The sequence below is a fragment of the Podarcis pityusensis genome (assembly GCF_964106645.2).
Source record: "Podarcis pityusensis genome assembly, chromosome: 5".
NCBI classification, from domain to species: Eukaryota; Metazoa; Chordata; class Lepidosauria; order Squamata; family Lacertidae; genus Podarcis; species Podarcis pityusensis.
The window spans coordinates 87,709,550-87,736,707 of NC_138032.1; the positions used below are offsets into that span (position 1 = coordinate 87,709,550).

The 27,158-nt window shown below is 45.3% G+C and overlaps 1 protein-coding gene across 10 annotated transcripts in view; it reads right to left on the reverse strand.

The window, feature by feature from the left end:
- The window catches only part of PAX2 (paired box 2), a 147,747-nt gene that overhangs the window by 75,547 nt on the left and 45,042 nt on the right, over positions 1–27,158 (reverse strand). For 9 of the 10 annotated variants that reach the window (XM_081005588.1, XM_081005590.1, XM_081005591.1 and 6 more), the window contains one exon: positions 14,605–14,690. In XM_081005588.1, the coding sequence (XP_080861714.1) occupies positions 14,605–14,690 (86 nt within the window). Of the gene's footprint in view, positions 1–14,604; positions 14,691–20,973; positions 21,092–27,158 lie in introns of those variants that run through there. The other variant, XM_081005589.1, reaches the window with a different exon arrangement.

Here is a 27,158-nt window from a genome sequence, read left to right on the forward strand (position 1 = left end):
TTCTAACAGGTACACATGATATAGTTAAATTTAGGGACTTGGGGACTCTCCAGCTTCCAGCTTCCTGACAACCCTCCTCATAATTGAAACATGGTTTATGACCCATTGACATCCTGCTTGCCTTCTAAAGTGTATCCTCGCTTATGCTGTTGGATACTAGAACTGTTGCAAACTAGATGCCAGTCTCATGGTCAATAGAGGGCGGAGGTACATAGTAGCTAAACACACATGGGTTGCCAAACCCACATTTGCAGAGATATAATAATAATAATAATAATAATAATAATAATAATAATAACAACAACAACAACAACAATAATAATAATAATATATTTAATACCATGCCCATCTGGCTGGGTTTCCCCAGCTACTCTGGTCGGCTCCCAACAGAATATTAAAAACACGATAGAACATCAAACATTAAAAACTTCTAAAAGTCAGATAGTTGTTTGTTTCCTTGACATCTGATGGGGGGGGTGTTACACTGGGTGGGTGCCACCACGGAGAAGGCCCTCTGCCTGGTTCCCTGTAACCTCACTTCCCGCAATGAGGGAACCACCAGAAGGCCCTCAGAGCTGGACCTCAGCGTCCGGGCAGAACGATGTGGGTGGAGACACTCCTTCAGGTATACTGGGCCGAGGCTGTTTAGGGCTTTAAAGGTCAGCACCAACTCTTTGAATTGTGCTCGGAAACGTACTGGGAGCAAATGTAGGTCTTTCAGGACTGGTGTTAGGTGGTCTTGGCGGCCACTCCCAGTCACCAGTCTAGCTGCTGCATTCTGAATTAATTGTAGTTTCTGGGTCACCTTCAAAGGTAGCCCCATGTAGAGCGCATTGCAGTAGTCCAAGAGTGTTTAAACAAGCCACCATTTTTTTTTGTCTGAAAATGCCCCAACAGCTGGAAGTTTACTTCCCAGCACCTATTCCAGTTGTGGGGGGTGAGCACGTGGGGGGAAAGGGCCTCTTTCTTCATGACATGCAGTCCACAGCCTTTTTCAAGTATTGCTTTCATAAAGGCTGTTGATGTATTGAACTATGTACATGCACTTCGAAAGGCAAACGGCCTCTCCCTGTCCTACAGTCTGTCCCCTTAGGCCTCTCCCTGACCCAGCCCAGCTACAGGACTGCCAGCAGAGAAAGTCTGCATTGCTAGGAACTTAATCTGAAAGGGCCACTCTCCTCCCCAACAGCCTCACCCCCTGAGACAGCCAAAATAGGTGCTTTCCAACACTGAATATCAAGTATAGAATCATAGATTTGGAAGGGACTCTGAGCACCATCTTGTCCAACCCCCTGCGATGCAAACGAAGGAATCGAACCTGCAACCTTAGCATTATCAGCGCCATGCTCTAACCAAGCATATAAACAGAACCTAAAGTGAGCAGTGAAGCCATTCTGAAAGGACCCCAGCCGGACTGGTTTGTTACTGGTTAGAATTCCTGGTTAATCAGGAATCCTGGAGCAAACCTTGAAGGGAGAGCAAGAAGGACTAGAAAGGAGGCAAAATGGCCACAAACATCTCTCCTCTAAATATTGGGTTAGTGGGTTGTGTGAAGTAGATCCATGGCTTGCAGTTAGAAAGCTACCTCTTTATCCAGCGTTCAGCTCAATAAAAGCCAATTCAAAGAAAACCTATTCCGTGCATCAGCACTGACTGGCAGGTGCCTGTTACGTTAGGTTAGTTATGTCATAATCTGCTGTACTTGTGCCTACACATCACTTTGAGTTCTTAACAGCAATTAAAACGAACCACGAAATGCAATAAAATGCAAAAGCAAAATACAGCATAACAGCAGAGACAAGAGCAGCAGATAAAACAGTTGTTGGATAAAAACATCTGTTTTCTGTTTTCTTTTTCTTTTTCAGGAGGCATAAACAGGAAGGTTTTTGCCCTATGGCAAAACAGTGCAAGAGTGGGGACTGTCCAAGCCATTAATGAGCATCTTCCTGCATTTGAGGGGATGTCTGAGCTAGAGAACAGTCTTCCTGCATTTGAAGACATCTTCCATTTGCAGGCCTGTCCATTCTGGGTACCATTTAATGATGGAGAACTATTGGAAGGGAGAGCAGAGTGGCACGAAAGTTGCCCATTGGCAGTTAGTGCCTGGAGAGCAGAGGAAGCAGGGACCCAGATCACTTGGTCCCAATCTTCCTCACTATTTAAATTATAGCAATCCTTCCAAATTTGCATCAATTAGCATGTGCAAATGTTATGCAAAGTGCCTGTGCCACCACAAGCTCACCTTGCCCATCCTCAGAGCAGCTTTGCAACTCTTTTAAATCAGATTTCACGTTACAAAAATAAGGCATATTCATGCTTAGGGAAGTTTGAGTTTACTGCAGGGCAATTGTTGGCCCAACCTGTAATGGCAAAGTTAAAATCATTTTTGAATGACAGTTAAAGAAAGAAACTCTTCTAAGTTCACCAGTTGTATTTCTTAGCCACTGAAATATCTCACCCAAGCCCTCCTGCTTGCTATATTTTTTAGCAGTAAATGAACACCATACTTTTGAACATAGTTTTCTGTGAACGCGAGAGCTGGGAAGTTGCTTGTTTAAAACACACACATACCAGTGGCATGTGGTCAGTGGACTACAGGGACTAGGTTAATCCCCTAAATGTTCCCAGTAAATCAGAGTATGAAAGTATTAAAGCCTGTTGCCTCCTTCCCAAAGACCAGGAAGTTTCTGCTCGTCTGGGGGGGGGGGGGAGGCACGATGCTCGGACAGGTCCAAGACCCTCCTGCCACTTTCCCAAAGCCCACCCAGCTTTTGAAAGGCGTACGAAGGCTCCAGCATCCCTTTAGAGGCCTGACACCTCCTTCCCAAAATCCAGGAAGCTTCTGCCTGGCTTAGGGAGGGAGGCACGATGCTCACGCACGGGACGTTGCAATATCGGCCCCCCCACAATCCCCCTCACAAGCTGGTGCCTCTGGCCCTAACTTTCCCCCTACGGAAAATTTCCCCCCACACCACTGACACATACCCACTATTTTTCAAGAGTCTATTACACGACATGTAAATATTAGAATCACAGCGTGGTTAACAGTGAAAGCCCTGCATAGGCTCACTCCCTCCAAACAAGCCTGTACCTTGGTTCTCAAACATAATCCGTTCTAGAAGTCCGTTCGACTTCTGAAACCATTCAAAAAACAAGGCGCGACTTCCGATTGGCTGCAGGAGCTTCCTGCACTCAAATGGAAGCCACAACAGACGTTCGGCTTCCGCAAAACATTCACAAACCAGAACTTCTGGGTTTGCTGTGTTTGGGAGCCGATTTGTTCGACAACTAAGCCGTTTGCGAACCAAGGCACCACTGTAACTGGTTACTGGAGCTCACTGTTGCTGATAAGTGTCACCCAGTTAAACAACACATTTCCCATATGACTGTGCAAAATCCCATTTTCCTTCCAGGGTATGTATTTGCATCCCAACACAAACGAGTCTCATTAGGAGGAGCGGCCTGTCCTATTTCAGCACCTGAGGTGAAACGGGAATGTACAGCCATCTCCCCACATCGCTGTGGCCCACTTTTGCCAGCAACTGAACACTGCAAATCCGTTGCAAAACTCGGAGACAGTTAGGGCGCACCTCATGGCATTGCTATAATAATAATAATAATTTATTATTTATACCCCGCCCATCTGGCTGAGTTTCCCCAGCCACTCTGGGCGGCTTCCAACCGAGTGTTAAAAACAAGACAGCATTAAATATTAAAAACTTCCCTAAACAGGGCTGCCTTCAGATGTCTTCTAAATATCAGATAGCTGCTTATTTCCTTGACATCTGATGGGAGGGCGTTCCACAGGGCGGGCGCCACCACCGAGAAGGCCCTCTGTCTGGTTCCCTGTAACCTCACTTCTCGCAATGAGGGAACCGCCAGAAGGCCCTCGGCGCTGGATCTCAAGTGTTCTCCACCCCGTGGCAGGGAAGATGAGCGGCGACACTGTGCACTATGCCATGGGGTGGGCAGGGTGCCAGCGCTTGTACTTCTGCCACCTGAGGGAGATACTTCACTCAGCCCCACGGGCAGGCCGGTTCTGCTCCGTAGACCTGTGCAGGACTGCAGTTTGCCATACTGATTGCAGGCAGTTCTCCATTTAGGGTTACGGTCCAAGGCACTGCATGTTTAAGTGAAACCGCGTCTGTTTGAAACACCATTGGAACATTGACATTGGGGGTTGCCCTGTTATTCAAGTCTGTTTTACTTTAAAGGGGGGAGCCCAAGAGGGAGGAAGGAGTGTGGTTTGAGGAAGAAAGGAAGGGGGAAAGGGGCCCACTGACATCCTCTTCCCAAGGGCTCCCGGAAACCTGCAGCCTGCCCTTCTGGCAATGCTGAAAATTGATACTGGTGGAAGGGAAAATTGATACTGCCATATTAATTGAATCACATAGTTTGGAGGCATCTCTAGGGTCGTTTCATCTGTCCCCCTGCTAATAATAATAATAATAATAATAATAATAATAATAATAATAATATTTATACCCCGCCCTCCCCAGCCAAGACCGGGCTCAGGGCGGCTAACACCTGATATAAAAACAAATTGATTGAAATACAACTTAAAAACAAGATTAAAACTCAACATTAAAACATTAAAATACAGCCTCATTTCAATGGAAACTCAAATCAAAAACTTTTTGGGGGATGAAAACGTCACGTCTTCACCAAGGCTAACTATCCAGACTGGTCCTACATGGGCCAGAAAAAAGCCAGGGAAGTCCCCAAATAGGAGTTCCATCACAGGAGGAGAAAGGAAAAAAGAACGGGGGGGGGGAATCAAATTGATTCCAAGCCGAAGGCCAGGCGGAACAACTCCGTCTTACAGGCCCTGCAGAAAGAAATCAGATCCTGCAGGACCCTGGTCTCATGAGACAGAGCGTTCCACCAGGCTGGAGCCAGTGTTGAAAAGGCCCTGGCTCTGGATGAGGCTAATCTGACTTCCTTAGGGCACGGGACCTCTAGGATGTTTCTATGTATGGACCTTAAGGTCCTCCGTAGGAAGTTCAGTGCTACAGCATTCCTGACAGGTGACCATTGTTAAGCAGCTTGTACCATCAGAAAGTTCTTATAATCTGAACCCATTAATTTGAATTTTACTGTCTGCAGCTCCATCCTACCCTCCAGAGCTCCATCATCCATGAGACACTATCAAAATATTTTTAGGTGGCTATCATATTGCCTCTTAGCTGCCCCTTCCAGACTAAACAAAGGCAGTTCCTTCAACCTTTTCCCAAGGATTGCTGTCTAGGCTCTTCACAATCTTTGTAGCTCTCCTCCAGGTACATTACATGTCAAAGACCGTGCTGAGGAGGCCTGCACAGATGATGAATGGTGGGAGCCTCCCCCTCCCCCTGCTTCTGACCAGGATCTGAAGCTGCCCAGGAGCAGTGGGGCAGTATAGAGTTGGAACAGTGGTTTGCAGAGGGGCAGAGTTCTGAAGACAAAAGTTGGGAAGAACGGGGAGGTGAATAGCTAGGAGAAGAAGAACCGAGAGAGAGAGAGAGAGAGAGAGAGAGAGAGAGAGTTAACGGACTCCAGTTAGCTGGAAAGTGTCCAGCCGATCAGTCCAAGGTCACATAGATTAGACAAAGTAGCTGCACAGAAGGCACAGTGGTTGCGAGATCAGGTCGCAAGATGAGGAAGTGACTCGGGGGGAAGTGGGTGGAAACCTTAATTGGGAGCACCTTTACTCCGAGAATAGACTCTTTGTTCTTTCGCTGTGATCATTAAAATCTCTTTAAATGGTAAGAGACTATTTTTGCTTTGTTCTGCTTATCCCCGGCTAAAGGGAGGGAGGAAGCCGCTTCCCCGAAGTGTGACATTACACTTGGTTGATGTCCTCCTTTAACTGCAGTGCCCAGAACTGGACATTTTGCTCCAGTACCAAAGAGTGGTGCCATTGCTTCTCGTGATCTGAAGCAATGTAGCATGCAATTGCTTGCGTCTTTTTAGCTTCAACCTCCCATTTTCCTTCAACTTTATTCTTTCTTATGTACCTCCTTCTTCTGTACCACTTTTCCGAGGCCCAGTTACTCTTTTGGGTAGAGTGCCTCAGGCAATAATATAACCTTAGCCTATTCCATAGCTGCCAACTGTCCCTTATCCCGCTGCTGTCCCTTATTGATGATGTCCCTTAAATTTCCCGGGTTTCAAAGGAAGCAGCTCCTCTCCCTCCCTCCCTGCCGGCCAGGGAGGAGGGAGGCTCCAACTGTGTTGCTTGGCTGCGTTGCTCACCCAATAAGGAGTCTAAGAACGACTGGGGGGTGGAGCTTGCATGCCTTGTGCCAATCAAATCGGCCGCGTTGCCTGGGGACTCGCCTTTGCTCAGTGCTTCCCATCGGAGAGGTGACGGTGGTTTTCTTTGCTGCATCCCCTTTGCTGGGTTGCTGCGCTGTGGGAACCACCGCTTGAGGCTTCGTTTGGCTGCTGGCTGGGCTTTCTGCCTTTGGCTCGGAGGGGCTCAGAAGTTGAACATACCTGTACTTGGGAAATCCCTTATTTTGGCTGCTGGTCCCTTATTTTCAAATCTGTAAGTTGACAGCTATGGCCTATTCCGCCTGCCTTTCCCCTCTGTGACATCAGGGCACCACGGCCAATCACTGCCGGGCGTCTCATCACCATTGCCACCACCACCATAAAATCCCTTGCTGCTGTGGTTTTTAAATTTCCTGCCCCTGGGGAACCCCTCCTTCCTCAGTTTATCTGCCGAGGAAACCCTAAGCTAGCCACAGAATCTCTGCACATTTTAGGGGTTCTGGGACATAATCTCAGTCTGCAAGGGGTACCCAAGAAGGGGTACTGTTCAATGCAATACACCACTAAGATCTTAAGCAGGAATTAGAATGCCATTCCTGCAGCACTCCCCACACCAAGAGAATGTACTGGAACACATTGCTCAGGAACATCTTAATGTGCAACCAACAAAATACACAATATCCTCTTGCTGTGCATTCTGGGACAAGACTGGTGACAGCAGGTTTTGAGCAACTAACCTCCCCTTACTAAATTTCTGATCAAGGAATTCCTGATAAGCTGTCTAATCAGCGCCTTTAATTGATAGACTGGCTTTCTGCTTGTTATTCTATCTGTTAATAAATTATAATTAAACAAAGTCACAAGTTGCATTGCCGTCACCTGCCACCTTTGCAAAGGCGACCGTTTCCCATACCTTAACCACAGAAAACTTAACCATCTAGTAAGCAAAATGACGATTGTCAGAAAGAAAATATAGCTTTAAGGCGCTTTTAGAAATCAATTTGGGGAAAATATGAGCGATTCCCAGATCAATCACTATTTTTAACATCAGTATGTACAAAGACTGCAGGTGGTGAAGTAGCAGGAACCTAACTTCAGAAGAACCAGAAATTCAGCAGGTGCAGGGAACAAGCGTATTCATCCAAGAGGTATAAATCCCAACCTCTTTTGAACAATTAGCTCTTCATCAGGGGCCTGACAGAAAAAGAAATAGGCTACATCTATTACAGTTTCTTAGATGACTAGCTCCAAAATGAGCCACTGACATACGGACTCCCTCCGTGGCAGCTGAGCCTGCAATAGATTTGAGCTAATCCTGATTCTGACAGTCCCCTAGAGAAGAGCTAATTGCTTTTAAAGAAACGTTGGAATCTATACCACTTACTCGGACTAATAAAGGTGTCTCCTTGCACCTGTTGGGTTCCTGCTTGTTTCGCGCTGCCCTTTGGTGTGAGCTAGAGGTGTAGATAGGGACGCGGGTGGCGCTGTGGGTTAAACCACAGAGGCTAGGACTTGCCGATCAGAAGGTCAGTGGTTCGAATCCCCACAACGGGTTGCTTGGTCCCTGCTCCTGCCAACCTAGCAGTTCGAAAGCACATCAAAGTGCAAGTAGATAAATAGGTACTGCTCCGGCGGGAAGGTAAACAGCATTTCCGTGTGCTGCTCTGGTTCGCCAGAAGCAGCTTAGTGATGCTGGCCACATGACCCGGAAGCTGTACGCCTGCTCCCTCGGCCAGTAAAGCGAGATGAGCACCGCAACCCCAGAGTCGGTCACGACTGGACCTAATGGTCAGGGGTCCCTTTACCTTTACTTTTAGAGGTGTAGATAGCACATGTACAGTGTCAGATTTACGTATAAGCTAAACAAGCTATAGCTTAGGGCCCCACTCTCTTGTGGACCCCTCAAAAATTTACAGGGGAACAAATTGGATGTACATTTCCAAAATATAAGATAAAAAACAAATAAAATAAAACCTACATACAGCAACAGTGTTTTGTGTTGTGTAGGTTCCTATGGTGTAAGTCATGGGCCCCGCCTGCTAGCCTGCTCCCTAAAATATCACTGGTTTGCTCATTTCTATATATAGGGTACCATATAGCATATATTCAACTCAAAAAACAGCGACAATTGGTTGTTGACAAAGGACAGCTAGACATATAAAGGGCCCCATTAGCTTCAGTAGCTTAGGGCCTCATCAAACATAAATACGGCCCTGCACATGTGCAGAGGTGCCAAGTTGCCCCTGAGATTGAGGGGGCCTGGCGTACAGGCGTGTGCATGACATCAGTTGGGTCCCACATGGCGTGCAATGTTACATCATCTAAAGGAGGCCAAGCGCTCTGGAGGAACCAGCCAATGAGGTGGCGCCACATTTGGCTCCACACTCGGTCTCCTCCAGCCTCTCAACACTGAGACGGCCCAGCCTATTTCCAACAAATATTATAGAATCATAGAATTGTAGAGTTGGAAGGGACCCTGTGGAAGATCTAGTCCAATCCTAGTATGCAGCTGTCCCATACAGGAACCAAAGCTGCAATCTTGGTCAATCTTGGTGGTACAGTGGGACCTCGGGTTACATACGCTTCAGGTTACAGACTCCACTAACCCAGAAATAGTGCTTCAGGTTAAGAACTTTGCTTAAGGATGAGAAGAGAAATCGTGCTCTGGCAGCATGGCAGCAGCAGGAGGCCCCATTAGCTAAAGTGGTGCTTCAGGTTAAGAACAGTTTCAGGCTAAGTACGGACCTCCAGAACGAATTACGTATTTAACCTGAGGTACCACTGTATTTAACTCAGAGTAGACTTGCTAAAATGTATAAGTCCGAATCAGATAAGTGCTGGAGATGTAATGAGGTTGAGGGTACGTTTATCATATGTGGTGGACTTGTAAAAGGGTAAGAGAGTATTGGGAAATGATATACAATGAATTGGGGGGAAACGTTTAAAAGTACCTTTTTAAAAAACCACCAGATTCCTTTTTGTTGGGGATAAGTCAGAGGGTATTTCCCAGGTGTCAAAAAAGACTATGTATGCTACTACTGCGGCCCGTGTTTTGTTATCCCCAAAATGGAAAATGAGCAAGGTCCCAACCAAAGAAGAATGGCAACTTAAACTGACGGAATACACGCAACTTGCAGATTTAACATATAGAATAAGAGAGCAAGAAGAATGTACATTTAAAGAAGACAGGAAAATGTTTACTGCGTATATGGGTGAAAATTGTGTTCATTTCAAAACACTGGTAGCATTAAGATAAATTCAAAAGGCAAATAAATTTGGATGGATGTAACAATGGCTTACTGAATGGTTTAGTTCATGTAAATATGCAGGGATGTATGGTATGCAAAATGAACCACAGAAAGAGAAGAAAGGAAGTAATTGATTTAAGGTTGTTTAAATGAGTATTTTGAAATGTAAATTAGAAAATTTAATAAAAAATTATATATATTATTATATATATTTTTATAGAAAACTTGCAATCTTGGTATTAGCAATGCACTCTAACCAACTGAGCTATCCAGTGCCAAGCTGTTGAGGGGGCCGGTGACACCTTGTGCCCCCCCAAGTTGGTGCACCTGAACATGCTTGTGCCATTTATTTATTTAAAAGAAGTAGTAGTATTTTTACGCAGAGCGTCTTTTTCATTCATGCAGGTTAATTTATGAAATTTCATTGCTTAAATAAATAGAATACGCCGAGTCTCTGTGGAGGTGTTGTGAAAAAATCACAGCACAGCAGAGCACATGTGTTCTGACCAAAACTTGAAATGTTGATTTTACTCATGGTTTTAAGCACTCCTTATTCTTCTTCACTGTTTCCCATGCTTCAGAAACTGAATCTTCCCTACCTTCTTTTTTACAGGCCAAAGAATGGGGAATTCCACCTCAAAACACCTGGCGTGGAAGTAACCTGAGATCTAACAGATTAATGCGCTGGATTAATCAACTGACGCTGATTAATATAAACCGCCCCTTGATAAACCTGTGAGGCGGGAAAGAAGCGGTGACTTTGGGATGGCAAGGCCCATCTCCTCTTGCCCCAAATATGGTTCAAACAACAACAACTTCCTCCATAATGCTCACATGGCAATAGATCGCAGCTTGAAATTGCTCCCCGCATCCCCAGCAAACTGGACTGTGGAGAAAGCGCACATGGAAGCGCAGAACAGCCATGTGTGTCCTTGGCAGCAGATGCCAGAAAAGGAGAGCACGGTGCTATCACCACCTCATGAGCCAGAAGGCTCCTTCAGACAGAAGCTGGGGCCATCACTTGTTTATGAGAAAGGACCTGCTTCAGTCTCATGAGCATGGAGGTGGAGGAGAAAATGGCGGCAGCTTGGAAAGTCACCTATAATAGATTAAAGGGAAAAACCAAGGAACGCTGCAGTTTCTTTTGGAATCTAGGTGGGTGGGAAAGGAGCCCTGATAAGAACACCCCCCCCCCCATTCTGAGGCCTTGGACAACAAGTAGGGATGGTCATGAAGTATTTATTATTTGATTGATTGATTGATTGTACTCTGGGAGGCTTCCAACAAAGTATAAAGGAACACACCAAAACATCAAACATTAAAAGCTTCCCAAAACAGGGCTGCCTTCAGGTGTCTGTGAAAAGTCATAGGATTGTTTATCTCTTTGGCATCTGGTGGGAGGGTGTTGCACAGGGCGGGCGCCACTACCGAGAAGGCCCTCTGCCTGATTCCCTGCAACCTCACTTCTCACAATGAGAGAACCACCAGAAGACCCTCAGAGCTGGACCTTGGTGTCCAGGCTGAACGATGGGAGTGGAGATGCTCCTTCAGCTATACAGGGCCGAGGCCATATAGGGTTTTAAAGCTCAACACCTAGGAAAGGAGACATACTGGAAAGAAGAGCCCTAGTTATACTACGGTGTGCGTGAGAAATGTATCTTTCTCCATGCTGCAGAATTATTGTAAATGAGAGTTGCTCCCCCCTCAGTGCCCCTCAAAATCAAGTCTTTCTGTGGAACAAACAAAAATGTCTGCATATCTATGTTCAAAGTCCATTTCGGGAGCTTAATTTGGACCACCGGTGTGGCAGTTCCTAAAAAAAGGTCAACAACTTTGGTCGGCCCTCACGGTCTTTCACTTCATCAAATCTGGCCCCCTTTGAAAAAAGGTTTGGACACCACTGTCTGTGAGGATACCCTTCTCCTCGTTGCAGTGACTATAATTTCATTTGCAAAAATTATCTTCCCGCTCTGATTTTAACAATCCTTTGGAGGGCTGCACACAGGACCAGCCTAATTTATTATGTTGCCAGAAGGATGGGAAAGATGTTGCCTCTCCCAATTCCACTTACAAAAACTGCCTGAATGCTGTTAATGGGATACTTACTGTCTACCACACGTAAGGTAGCAGGCCAAATTGGGGAGCCTCAGGAGGGCAGTGAAGCAACAGAGGGCCAGGGGCTCAGGAAGAAAAGCCATTGGTAGCTACTGCTGCCTGTTGTCTGGTGATTGCCTCACCTTGCCTAATGGTAGGACCAGTCATGGCTGCACATCCCCCCCCCTTTTCTACTGTGGGTGTACACACCACCCCCTTTTGAGTAAATAATGCAACAGAAAGGCTATTTCTCCCCTCACCCACCCAAAATATGCCATCCTCCAGGAACTGGATTGGAGTTAGTGCTACTATATACTATAATAATAAAACTGGAGAGGAGTGTTTATTTATACTTCTGGGAATGCTTGCATAACTCTTTTAATGCAAATACAGTCGTACCTTGGAAGTCGAACGGAATCCGTTCCGGAAGTCTGTTCAACTTCCAAAACATTTGGAAACCAAAGTACGGCTTCTGCAGGAAGCTCCTGCAGCCAATCGGAAGCTGCAGAAGCCCGGCCGGACGTTCAGCTTCCAAAAATAGTTCGTAAACCGGAACAGTCACTTCTGGTTTTTGATCACCTGGGAGCCAAAATGTTCCAGAACTAAGCTGTTCAAAAACCAAGGTATGACTGTACATTAAAAAGGTAAAGGGACCCTAACCATTAGGTCCAGTCGTGATCGACTCTGAGGTTGCGGCCCTCATCTCGCTTTACTGGCTGAGGGAGCCGGCGTACAGCTTCCGGGTCATGTGGCCAGCATGACAAAGCCGCTTCTGGAGAACTAGAGCAGCGCACAGAAATGCTGTTTACCTTCCCGCCAGAGTGGTACCTATTTATCTACTTGCACTTTGATGTGCTTTTGAACTGCTTGGTTGGCAGGAGCAGGGACCGAGCAACGGGAGCTCACCCCAATGCGGGGATTCGAACCGCCGACCTTCTGATCGGCAAGGCGTAGGCTCTGTGGTTTAACCCACAGCGCCACCCGTGTCCCTGTACATTACTTGGGGGATATTGACTATACATTACTTGGGGGATAATGTGCCATGGATAGACTTGGGGAACAGTCTGGTGACCACAGCTGGTTAGATCTTTGGAGCAAAAACCTTCAAGGAGGCTGGATTGAGCTGTACCACCCCTCTATGTGCACAGACTCTGGTGTCTTTTTTCCCAGCTTCCAGACCGTATACAGGAAGATTTGGCTGCTGGGCACAGAAATAGAATCTGCATGCCCATTTCCTCAAAGGCTGTTCCTTCCCTGCACTGCAGTCTAGTTGCATCCCAGCTTCCAGTGTTTTTGGAGGAGACGTTCTAGGAATGTGGCATTGGAAAACAGGACAGCTCCTACATTTGTCCCCTCGCTTCTTTGGCAAACTTACATTATTTGGCAGCTGATCTAATTTAAGTACCTTTCACTTCCATGGGACAAAAGTCATATCCCTGGGGAAAAGGCTATTCAATTAATTCTAACCTCTGCTTAGACTTCTATCGCTCCCTCAGTGTGCACACACTTATAAAACCTGCGTAGAGCAACACCATTTTTTGAAATGTATACATGGATATGGGGCACACTGCGTTTTTGATCCTGCAGGAAATGGGCTCTAATCGCTAACTGTGGTTACAAGGGATTTCTTCACACAGGTACAAGGCAGGTTTCTGAGGCGGCGGCAGCAACTTCCTCCTCCAAAGGGGAAGATTCGTTTGCTGCACAGATGTGCCCCAAGCAATGGGACAGCAAAGCATTTGCACAAACATGAGGAGGGCTTTGGAAGAGCAACTGCAAGCTGCCACTCAAACATACAACTTCTGTGCCTAAGATCTAAGCCTAGCTAGAGGACAGGCTCGATGATGCTTTGGCCTTGGGGAGACATTCATGAAAGCTTTGCCTCACTTAACCTTGTCCTTTTGTTTAACTGTGTGCTGGACCTGTGCATAGCTGTCAACCGTCCCTTATTTGGCGGGAAACTCCCTTATCCCAGCACCGTGTCCCGCTGCTATTCCTTATTGATGATGTCCCTTAAATTTCCCAAGTTTCATGCTCGCCCGGCTCAGGAGGGAAGCAGCGGCTCAGGGTCCTCCGCCGCGAGAGAGTGAGAGAGAACGCGCGCACGAGCTGCGCGTCTCCATCTCTCCCTTTTCCCCCTCAGGGGCGCGTCGTGAGGAAACGGGTGGCAGCGGGCGGGCAGGCAACCCCTCTCTTGCGAGACTTCTGCTGCGCTGCCAGGGGAAGCCGGAGGCAGCAGTGGCGGTTGAGGAGGCGGCCTGAGGGAGGAGGAAGAGGAGGGGATGGGGAGGGACGCAGAAGGGCGGCACTTCAGCAGCCGCCGTGGTGCTGCAACCGCCTCATGCCGGGCTCGTGGGTGAGAGTCTCTCTCCCACCCACCCCTCTCTCTCGGGCAGGGAAGGGCTGATGGAACTCCTCGCGCCAGGACGACGGCAGCCCCGACGTGCTGCTTAGCATACCCTCCAACCAGTGCAGCATCTTAATGTAGTGATTTCCCCCTCTGCATCCCTTTCATAACTCTATTTTTATAAAACATTTGTACATCCATTGTTCAATTTTTTACTACAAGTTTTCTGTCAATCCTACCAATGTATGTAAATCTTTTCAACTAAATTATAAACTTTCCCCATTCTTTATTAAAGAGGTCCTCTTCCTGGTTTCTAATTCTGCCTGTAAGCTTTGCCATCTCGACGTCGTTCATCAGTTTTGTCCGCCACTCTTCTTTGGTCGGAGTTGTAGACCCTTAGGATCATCTAGTCCAACCCCCCGGCAAAACACAGTCAGTGGCAGCAAAAGCAGCATGGCTCCATCAGTGCTGGATTTCTGTATAAGCTAAGCAAAATGCCTTATTTTGGCTGCTGATCCCTTATTTTCGAGGGTGCTGGTCCCTTATTTTCAAATCTGTAAGTTGACAGCTATGGACCTGTGTATGAGACCACTCAATTCCTGACATTACTTTCTCCCTCCCTCCCACCCCTCCATCCCCACCTCTCTGGTTTTATCTTACCTATAGTATGTCCAGGTGCAGTAACTCCAGTCGCACTCCCATCCGGTGTTGGGTGGAATGGCTGCTGCACTTTGGTTCGGATGATCCTGCCAAAACAAAACAAACAAACATACAAGCTATTAAATCCGTCTCTTTCGGTTTCTAATTCTGCCCCCCGTCTTAAGCTCATTCGCCACGTTTCCATGTCAGTTTGCAAATTCCGATTAAAAGTCCACACAAAAATTTGAAAAACGTATTTGAGCAAGCGCTTCTCTTAGCATTCATGTTTTTGAATGCAATTTTGCAAAATATGCATATTCTTTTTAAAACAGTTTCTCCTAATATATGCATTTTTGGCATTTATTTTTTTTTTGTAGTAGTAGAAGTGTACGGGATAATTCAGAGAAGTGCAGATTTCAAAAGGTGGCTGTGTTTCAATTTGCATATTGCTTCTGAAAGTTCAAATTAGCTAAATTAAAATATGCACCTTTTCTCCCCACCCCCAGTCTGAACCTGAAGGATGGAGACTGCAAGTGAAAATTCAGGCATGTAGAATGTATGTTTTGAATTATTATTATTATTATTATTATTATTATTATTATTTATTATTATTATTAGTAGTAGTATGAAAATACACTTTGTGTGCCAGTGACCAAGAGCCACTCAGCTCAATGCATTATGGGAGTTGGTTTATATCTCACTTCTTAATGAAGTAATTGTTTAGGGCTATAATTTCTTACAAGAGAAAGAAGCGGATTGGAGTAAGCTGCCCTTAAGGATGATCTAGGAAGTTTAGCAACATGTAAAGAATTTTTTTAAAGACATATAGTCTTTGCTATTTTCTATGAGGATCCCTTTTATTGGTGAAAGGATTATCAACATCGGGTGATATTGCAATTAAGTTATACTCAGAGTAGCCCCCTGACGTTAATGAGCCTAAGTTAGCGCCATTAACTTCAACATACCTAAGGTAAAGGTAAAGGGACCCCTGACCTTTAGGTCCAGTCGTGACCGACTATGGGGTTGCAGCGCTCATCTGGCTTTATTGGCCGAGGGAGCCGGTATACAGCTTCCAGGTCATGTGGCCAGCATGACTAAGCCGCTTCTGGCAAACCAGAGCAGCGCATGGAAACGCCGTTTAACTTCCCGCTGGAGTGGTACCTATTTATCTACTTGCACTTTGACGTGCTTTCGAACTGCTAGGTTGGCAGGAGCAGGGACCGAGCAACGGGAGCTCACCCCGTCGCAGGGATTTGAACTGCCGACCTTCTGATCGGCAAGTCCTAGGCTCTGTGGTTTAACCCACAGCGCCACCTGCATCCCTCAACATACCTATTCTTGAGTAAAATTTAGTTGAATACCACCCATTGTTCTTAACATCTTCCTTTATATACAGAACCATACAGAGTAACTTAAGCAAAAGGTAAGTCTTGCACCAAGTCTTACAAGATAAATATTGAGATTAGGGATGGGACAAGAGAACAGGCGCAGAGGGGAAAAAAGAAGAAGAGACAAATGTAACAATCTGTGTATGTGTTCAGATGTAGTTATGCTTACATAGGCTCAGGGCCAGCCCTACCATTAGATAGTGATAATACCCACCTCTGGTGGCAGGTGCTGGGCACCATTAATGGTGTCCCCCATGAGTGTTCCTCCTAAGTCTTCCACATGGCCTATTCTTCACTCACATGTGGCCTTTTGCCCTAAGTTGTGGTAGAGGACACTATTCCCTTCACCACAGTATTGAAATAATATTCAATTAGCAGTTCAGCTGGCTTCTGTATATGGAATAGGAGTGGGGGCGCCATCTTGTATTTTGCTTCAGGCAACAAAATGCCTTGAGAGGTGGCTCTGCTTAGACTTCATTATGGTTGGGAAGGCTGATGAAGGCTGCAATCGTAGGAGTATTTACCAGGAATCCCTAACAAATTCCATTGAACTTGGAAGGGCTTCCTTATGAGTAAATATGCTTAGGGACTGGATGAAGAACAGGCCATGGGCTGTAACAAAGCTTTCAGAATGTCAAGAGTATTTGTAGCTGGCCAGAAAGGACGAAACTAGACATGAGGCTGGAAAATCCACAGTTTTTAAAAATGCAAAAGCTATTGTGGGGAAGGTGGGTTATGTAACTGGGACTGTGGCGCTGGTAAAAGGGTAAAGGGACCCCTGACCATTAGGTCCAGTCGTGGCCAACTCTGGGGTTGCGGTGCTCATCTCGCTTTATTGGCCGAGGGAGCCAGCGTACAGCTTCCGGGTCATGTGGTCAGCATGACTAAGCCGCTTCTGGCAAACCAGAGCAGTGCACAGAAACGCCATTTACCTTCCCGCCGGAGTGGTACCTATTTATCTACTTGCACTTTGATGTGCTTTTGAACTGCTAGGTTGGCAGGAGCAGGGACCGAGCAACGGGAGCTCACCCCGTCGCGGGGATTCGAACTGCTGACCTTCTGACTGGCAAGCCCTAGGCTCTGTGGTTTGTGGTTAACTCTCTCTCTCTCTCTCTCTCTCTCTCTCTCTCTCTGTCACACACACACACACACAGAGAGAGAGAGAGAGAGAGAGAGAGAGAGAGAATGAGAGATTTCCTAACAAAAAAATCACATACTCTCCAAAGCAGCAGGGGGAAAACCACAGGTGCCATATTTATTATATATTCTTGCCCGAGGGGGAAATAGGAATTTCAGGGCATGATTTTAATTGGGAAATAGCATAAAGGAAAGCAGTTAACCCTTCGCTCCTTCAGAGTCGCATCCAATCTGATTCAGAGAGCCAGACAGACACCCTGGTAGTTATTACATTTTTTAAAAAAACCACACAGGAGATCTGATGACAAATCTCCCAACAAAGTAAATGTGGCATCCCACAGAAGCACAGGTTATCTTACAGCTCTTTCTCCCAAAGGACTGGTGTCCAGGCACTTTGCTATACTCTGCCACAGGGCTTGTACCCCAGGGACTGCACAGACTTGAGAACCAGTCTCTGAGACCCCTTGCATAGTTGTGAATCTGAGTAGTGTCTTCAAGACATAAACAAAACAAAATGAAGTGTATGGTTTGCCTATCTGCTCATGTAAGACTTTCCGTCTTGACAATTCAATACTGTACTCATGAGAATTCAACTCTAGAGCTCCTTTTCAGGAGAGGAGAAAGGAAAGTCTCCCTCTTCCTGCCTCCACATTTCCAAGAATAATATCTTCTCATTAGCTGCCACCAGAATACATAATTCTGATTGGATCAGGAAAGAGTGCGACTTTGGTGCCAGAAGTGAAACTTGCGGCTTTGTGCCACCATGAAGGAAGTGGACAAAAAAATGATCCAAGTTGTGCAGGCTGACAAGGTCAACAGAGCTCCCTGACCCAGTAATACAGAGATGGTTTAACCTCTTTGTTGAACATAGATCTTGTAGACATTGTACATTTTCTCAACACTTAAGAGTTCTGCTGTGTGGGATTAGGCTTCACAGGAAGCAAAAAAAGAGAGAAAAGCGGACTTTAGGGGGAAATGTGGAACAAATAGAATAGTATCGTGCTGGGGCTCTAGCAGACACAGACCCTCAAAGTGTCCCTATTTTCCAGGGATAGTCCCAGATTTACAGACGCCATCCTGGTTTGTGATTTGATCTCCGAATGTCCTGCTTTTCCTTAGGATGTCGCTATTTTCACTGGGGAAATGTTGGAGGGTATGGAGTTATGAGACCCCTGTGCCAAGGAGATAAGTAATTTTTATGTTCGGTGTTCTGTTTTGTTTTTCTATATGTTGGAAGCTGCCAAAAGGGCAACCCAGTCAGATGGGTGGGGTAAATAATAATAGTAATATTATTATTATTATTATTATTAATAATAATAATAATAATAATAAAGGCATCCCTATTTTCATCAGTGAAATGTTGGAGGGTGTGGGACTGTAGAAAGGCTCATCCCTTAAGAACGATGCTTTATATATTCTAGATCCTTAAACTACACATTAGAAAAGTTGACAATGAGCACACATAACAACAACAAAAGATATTTAGAAGACTAAAGGGGGAACGACAGCATATGCAAGAGCCTTTACATTATAAGAGACACAATATGTAATTTTCAATATATACATTGATCCTGGAAGTCTCCTACCTGAACTGCGTGAATTTAGAGTATTTTGTATGATAGCAGAAAACAGACACAGCAAGCTTATCAGAAAATAGGTAGAACACCATAATATAGAATCTAAAGAAAGGACAGGGTAGGTTGTATTGTGTTGTAGACCCTCCAAGTGTCCCTATTTTCCGGGGGCAGTCCCAGATTTACAGAAGCCACCCCAGTTTCCGATTTGATCCCAGAACATCCCACTTTTTCTTAGGAGATCCCTATTTTCATCCCGGTGGAGTATTGGGTCAGGTTGAAGGTGCTGGTTTTGACCTTTAAAGCCCTTTGTGGCTTAGGGCCGTCGTATTTACGGGACTGCCTCTCCTGGTATGCCCCGCAGAGGACCTTAAGGTCCATGAATAATCATAGTTTAGAGGTCCTGGGCTGTAGGAAGTCAGATTATCCTCCACCAGGGCCAGGGCCTTCTCAGTGATGGCTCCGACCTGGTGGAATGCTCTGTCGCATGAGGCCAGGGCCCTGCAGGATTTAACTTCCTTCCGCAGGGCCTGTAAGACAGAGCTATTCTGCCTGGCTTTCAATTTGAACTTAGCCTGATCTTTTATTCCCCTTCCTTCCCTCCCCCTCCCCCTTTTTATGAAGGTTACCCACTCTGGGATCCCACAGCTAATTCTCCCCTGGTCTCCTCGCTGGCCCAAATAGGACTAATTTAGCCAGCTAGCCTTGGTGATCATCTAATGTTTATTGGATGGATTCCCCCCCCCCCCCAATTGATTTTTGAATTCTGAATTTATTTATTCATGTTTTATACTGTATTTATGCTGTTTTTTGTTGCATCAATTAAGTGTTTTAAATTTGTTGTTAGCCACCCTGAGCCCGGTTTTCTGAACTGGGAAGGGGGGTTATAAATAAAAAATTATTATTGTTATTATTATCATAGAAATGTTGGAGTGTATTGAGTTATGTGACCTCCAAGCCAAGGAGATAAGTAACTATACAACCTTTAGAAGACATCTGAAGGCAGCCCTGTATAGGGAAGCTGTTTTTTTAAGGTTTAATGTTTTGTTATGTTTTTATATATGCTGGAAGCAGCCCAGAGTGGCTGAGGCAATCCAGTCAGATGGGTGGGGGATAAATATATTACTACTACTACTACTACTACTACTACTATCATCATGGAATAGGATAGACCTATTTTTATTGGATAAATGTTGGAGGGTATGGTGCTATGATGAGGATGATGAGGATGATAATAATAATAATAATAATAATAATAATAATAATAATAATAATAATTTATTTATACCCCGCCCATCTGGCTGGGCTTCCCCAGCCACTCTGGGTGGCTTCCAACAGAATATTAAAATACAATAGTCTATTAAACATTAAAAGCTCCCCTAAACAGAGCTACCTTCAGATGTCTTCTAAAAGTCTGGTAGTTGTTGTTCTCTTTGACATCTGGTGGGAGGGCGTTCCACAGGGCGGGTGCCACTACCGAGAAGGCCCTCTGCCTGGTTGCCTGCTTCTCGCAGTGAGGGAACTGCCAGAAGGCCCTCGGCGCTGGACCTCAGTGTCCGGGTAGAATGATGGGGGTGGAGACGCTCCTTCAGATATACTGGGCCGAGGCCGTTTAGTAAACCAACAAAGTGCCCTTGTGAGTTTTCCAAAGTTACCTGGTTGATCACTATTGGACACAGGCGGCTAAACTAGATGAGCCTTTGCCTGGCATGGTTTGGGGAGGGGAGCGGCAGTATAGCTGCCATGACCTGTATGTTGTGGTTTTGAAGTACCAAGAAGGATGCTCTGAAGGAGATAAGTTCTAGAACTGCCCGGCAATTGAAGACAGAAAGGGGCAGATATTACAACTGTTCCTTCCTTGCTCCCACAAAGCACCCTGAAGTGATGCTTGCGTGAGCATATTGATCCCACCTCGGCGCTCGCACCCCCTCCCCTGCAGCAGCCCCAGGAAGCAGTGATGGGGTGCAGGCAAAGGCATGGAAATAGAAAGCTATAAATTATTTCTGACAGGAAAGCAATAGTGCCGGAGTGCTACGCACAAGTCCTGTGTCACTATTAGATTCCTTTTAGCCCGATGACACTCTAAGAGAGGTTAAGTGTCTGGTGGAATCCTATACGTGGGGAGCAGGGACAGCCTGGGAGCAGAACGCTCAGCAGAGAGGGGTTATATCAATTCTCCAGGCCAATAATATTCCTTTCATTGATCACAGCCCAAAGTTCAAAAATCTCATTACAGCTTGGCAGACCTGGAACTTTTCAAAAATCAATAGAGTGATATAATGTATGTATACTTAGTAGAAATGTATCTATTCATCAGTCCGTCCGTCCAAAATCTGCCCGAGGGGTTCCGAATGAAGCCTACACATTGTATCATGTTCGGCTACGTAGCCATGTATTCGCTGTAATAAATGAGACCTGAAGTCTCCCTGGCAACCTCAGGTGACACACAATGAAGGGAATTTCCTGCTTTTGGTGTCATCATGGCAGGTTCTATTCATACTGTGGTTCAGCAGAGCTGCCCTCGCTCGACTTAGGGATTTGCACAGCTCTTTTGCTCCCAATAACTCAACTGCGAGCTTCTCTGGACTGTGTCCTAGACTAACTCAGGAAGCACAGAACTTCTAAGTCTCTCTTTGAAGCTTCTGCACAACCGCGTGAGCTGTGATTCGCATCTAAAGTTAAAGGGACCCCTGACCATTAGGTCCAGTTGTGGCCAACTCTGGGGTTGCGGCGCTCATCTCGCTTTATTGGCCGAGGGAGCCAGCGTACAGCTTCCGGGTCATGTGGCCAGCATGACTAAGCCGCTTCTGGCAAACCAGAGCAGCACATGGAAACGCCATTTACCTTCCCGCCGGAGTGGTACCTATTTATCTACTTGCATTTTGACGTGTTTTCGAACTGCTAGGTTGGCAGGAGCAGGGACCGAGGAACGGGAGCTCACCCTGTCACGGGGATTCGAACCGCCGACCTTCTGATCGGCAAGTCCTAGGCTCTGTGGTTTAACCCACAGCGCCACCCATGTCCCATGATTCGCATCTAGGACTTGCAATTTGCGTAAATGTTAAAAGGTTCCTGAAAATTTGATTCTGCTCAATTGCTGCACGTGGAGGGCAGATACCTACTCTATGGTAACCCTTTGCCAACACCTTCCCCCCCCCCCGATGGACTTAGTAGATGTGTGTTTTGGGCACACATCCCCAAAACTGTTGAAAGGAAAAAGACTTCCAACTAAAGATTCTTAAACTATATTGCTCTGGGGCCTGTCATTTCCCCATTTAGAAAAATACGGGCAGGTGACTGCTACAGGGGGCTCTCTGCACTTCACAAGTTTTACAACAAATCAGCACAGTGTTGTTGTTTTTAAACCCTAAGAAAAATGTTTGATATATTGGTGCAATAATAATAATTATTATTATTATTTATGCCCCACCCATCTGGCTGAGTTTCCCCAGCCACTCTGGGCGGCTCCCAATCAAGTGTTAAAAACAATACTGCATTAAATATTAAAAACTTCCCTAAACAGGGCTGCCTTCAGATGTCTTTTAAAAATAGGATAGCTGCTTATTTCCTTGACATCTGATGGGAGGGTGTTCCACAGGGTGGGCGCCACCACCAAGAAGGCCCTCTGCCTGGTTCCCTGTATCCTCACTTCTCGCAGTGAGGGAACCGCCAGAAGGCCCTCGAAGCTGGACCTCAGTGTCCAAGCACTGAAGAGGAAGGAACTATATCACTTACTCAGTGTTGATGTTACATATAGCTGGAATCAAAATTTCCAGTTTTGCCGTGAACATCCACCACACAGGGTAGGATGAGAAGGTGAGCAAAAAGATCAAGTGATATATATATACAGTACTGATATAATCCCCTGTGGATTATAACTAGATAATGGAAGCAAGTACCGTATTTTTCGCTCTATAAGACGCACCAGACCACAAGACGCACCTAGTTTTTGGATGAGGAAATCAGGAAAAAAAATATTCTGAATCTCAGAAGCCAGAACAGCAAATGGGATCACTGCGCAGTGAAAGCAGCAATCCCTCTTGCTGTTCTGGCTTCTAGGATAGCTGTGCAGCCTGCATTCGCTCCATAAGACGCACACACATTCCCCCTTACTTTTTAGAAGGGAAAAAGTGAGTCTTATAGAGCAAAAAATACGGTAATTCAACAAAAATCCATTGCAAATTAAAATACACCCTGACTTGTTTGGTGTGGACAGTTGTTTGCTGATTTTCCCCACCAAAAATAATAATAAAAAATAGACGTTTTAAAGTCAGGTAATGTGATGCCTTTTTTTCCCAAATATAAATGTCATTTCACGTGCCCAAATCAATTACTTCACGCATAGCCATGGATAATGTAATCACTACTGAAATCTATGTATACTACATCATAAATGACAAAACCAAGTATTAGTTTGCAACAGATAAGATGCAGGTCAAGTTCCAGTGGCAGACCAGAAGTGGAACCTGCTTATCAATAAAATATCTGCAAAAAAACTTAAATTATAGCATTTATTCACACTGAATAAAATAACTTAATTATCAGTATACTTTTCTCAACACCACCACTCTGTATCCTACTAGTTAAGTAAGTCTTATCGTCTACTGTATTCCATCTGCCACATACATTGGAGCCAATCCCCTATACAAGGGTTGTCTGTTATTTTCTGTTTATTGGCTATCTCAATTTGAGCACCTATTAGCAGACTGCACCAATTGCTGCCTATAATCGTCCCCCAAAAGGAGACATTGTGAGGCAAGTGAGAGTACGAAGGACTAATTCAAATGAAGTATTTCCAGAGATCCTCAATTGCCCAGCACATAAACCACATGTGGAAGTCATTCTCGTGAACAGCATGCTACTATGTATAAGGGTTATTGCATCTACTTACCCTTCTCTTGAACCAAGTTATCTGGTTGAGGAAAATATCAAACTTTCCAGCCCCACAAAACTCCTTCTCAGGTAGAATGACCCAAAGGAGTGAACCTAGGACTTTCTACACACAAGCAGCCCCTCCAACAGTGAGCTACAGGCACTACCCAATTTCTCTTCCACAAGAATACCTTGCATTAGTACATGTGAGCAAAGTTACAATGAAATGAATCTTCAACCTTCTAGATTTCAGCAGCGGTAGTGTGTTTGAGGACAGGGACATTTGCAGGGAAACCAAAATGCTTGTTTACGAAGCTGTTGAACTACCAACCTTATTGTATGCTTGTGAAACATGGACTCCAACTCCTACAAAGATTCCATCAACAGTGTCTCCAAAAATTTTTGTACATCACTTGGGAAGACAGGGTAAATAATGCCACTGTACTGGAAGAAGCAAAGATCACCAGTATCGAAGGAATGATTCTTCAACATCAACTTCATTGGACTGGTCATGTTGTGCGGATGCCCGATTATCGTCTTCCAAAGCAACTACTCTATTTCGAATGGAAAGCGTAATGCTGGTGGTCAACAAAAGAGGTTTAAAGACTCTTTCAAGGCAAATCTCAGAAAATGTAGCACAGTGGTACCTCGGGTTAAGTACTTAATTCGTTCCGGAAATCCGTTCTTAACTTGAAACTGTTCTTAACCTGAAGCACCACTTTAGCTAATGGGGCCTCCCGCTGCCGCCGCGCCGCCGGAGCACGATTTCTGTTTTCATCCTGAAGCAAAGTTCTTAACCCGAGGTACTATTTCTGGGTTAGCAGAGTCTGTAACCTGAAGCGTATGTAACCCAAGGTACCACTGTATAAACACCGAGAACTGGGAAACACTGGCCTGCGAGTGCTCCAATTGGAGGACAGCCTTTACCAAAGGGGTCATGGACTTTGAAGACGCTTGAACTTAGGACAAAGGGGAGAAACGTGCTACGAGGAAGACACGCTTGGCAAATCCACATCGTGATCAACTCCTGCCCGGAAACCTATGTCCCCACTGTGGAAGGATGTGTGGATCCAGAACTGGCCTCCACAGTCACTCATGGACTCACTGTTAAGATCGTGTCCATGGAAGACAATCTTACTCGGCTACGAGTGATCGGCAAAGAAGAAGAGCTAAAATTCTGGAACCTCTCTCGCTCCATTCTACAGCATTATTTTGGCAGCCCCTGCAGCACAGCACCCAAGGTGACTGCAGAGGTTGTGCTTACCTATAACTGCTTTTTCTGGATGCAGACTATGTCAGATCTTCAGGGTCCCTTCCAACTTTACAGTTTGATGGTATCTATGATTCTAACTAGCAGCTCTAGAGCTAACTTTTATCTAAGGGCAGATTCACACCATGCATTCAGAGCACAGCAAACACACATTTGCCATACCCTCCAACATTTCTCCAATGAAAATAGGCATGATGATGATGATGATGATGATGATGATTCCCCACCCATCTGACTGGGTTGCCCCAGCCACTCTGAGCAGCTTTCAACATATATAAAAAGATAATAAAACATTAAAAGCTTCCCTATACAGGGCTGCCTTCAGATGGCTCAGGGGTCAGATAACTCCATACCCTCCAACATTTCTCCAAAAAAACCAGGGACATCCTAAGGAAAAGCAGGACATTCCACTATCAAATCAGAAACTGGGGGTAGCTTCTGTAAATCCAGAACTGTCCCTGGAAAATAGCGAGAGTCTGTATTACTTCCTTCCAAGGGATTCTGGGAACTGTATTGTTCAGGATTTTTCAGAAGTGCAGTTATGTGAAGGGGAGGATAAAGTTCTAGTTTAGCTAGGGTTGCCATATTTCAAAAAGTGAAAATCTAGACAGAAAAGTTATTGGGCTTTTTTTCCCGGTTTTGGCCAAAGTCGTTGAGCAAAATCACAAAAGAATTGGAATTTTTTGAGCTATTTCTGAGGGAAATCGGCAAAAGCGACTGCCATACGTCCGGATTTCCCCAGACATTTTGCTGATTTCTGCCCAGACACTGCATGTGGTTCAAGTATTACAGATATGTCTGCGAAATTCCGGACGTATGGCAACTCTAGTTAGCTTTTCTGGATTTCACCATGAGCTGTAAGCTGTGTGGGTTACTTACTACCTGTCCAAATATGTTGTGCCTTGCAGACAATGGAATATTTCCGCTTACAGATCTCTCTCACACACAAATATATAACACCCGCCCCTCGGGCAAATTGTAAGTACACAAGCCTTTATTTTTAATTTTTGCCTTTAATATTATCCTCAAGAGTTACCTCACACCTAATACATTTGTGTATATGCAGCTAGGAGAACATAGCCTTTGGGAAAATACCTCTCCTCATTTCTATGTATGTGCAGGACATTGTGTGTGTAAGAAAGAATTATGAAATACTAAGTGAATGTGCCGTCTATCCCATTGATTTTTCAGACTCCAACTTGTCTTTCATCTCTTTCCTTTTGTTATCCTGGGGGCATGGCAGCAAGCCCCTATTTTAAATACCTTTGCTTCCTCCCATCTCCTCCTCCCCCTCTCCTCCAAAAAAGTGTCAATATTTTATTTGGATTTTTAACTTCACTCCATAACAGTTGCTTGACCTCCTGACTCGTACGAGTCACATAAATTCTGAGACTTTATTCAGGAGCCATGTTCCTGCTATTGAATAAGCAATTTGGGAGGATGAATTAATGACTTGTGCTGTTGCTGGAAAGTCCCTGAAGAAATATTAAAATTGCTTGCAGACTGAATCAATACTCACTGAACACTGAGCATGAGGACTTGGGTTGTTTTTATGGCACAACAAACAGAAGCATTGGGGAAAGGAAAGGGGGTCCCTGAATACCCTACAAGCACATTCACTTCTTCCCTCAACCTTCTTCAATATCAGCTGATTCACGCTAAGACCAAAGGTCCTGTGTCCTGGATTTGAAACCCAGGACAATGATCCCTTCCTCTTTCCACAGCTGACGTCTATTGCAATTGAGGGTCCATCTTCTTAATGAAGGCGGGGGTCTGTACAGGATCTTGCTGACACTGACGCTGCTCAACCCCTGGAGCCCTTCCAGAGTTTGCTCTTAGGAAATGGGAATATTTAAACTGTCTGTATGTGACAGTTACAGATAGGTAGCCGTGTTGGTCTGCCATAGTCAAAATAAAAAAATCCTTCCAGTAGCACCTTTAAGACCAACTAAGTTAGTTCTTGGTATGAGCTTTCGTGTGCAAGCACACTTCTTCAGATACACTGAAACAGAAGTTGCCAGATCCTTCTATATAGTGAGAAGGTGGGGAGGGGTATTACTCAGAAGGGTGGTGGGAATGGGAGATTGGCAGATAGCTGAGATGAGCCTGCTGACGACTCTTAATGACTGTAATAGGTCTTACAGGAAAAGGCAAGGGGTGAGAAGGTGAGAAATGGCTTAGTCATGTATAATGGGATAAGAATCCAATGTCTTTGTTCAAACCAGGTCTCTCCATGGTTTTAAGTTTGGTAATGAGTTGCAATTCAGCAGCTTCTCTTTCCAGTCTATTTCTGTATGTGACAGGTGCAGGAGGCTAGAAGCAGTAAAGGTGGAT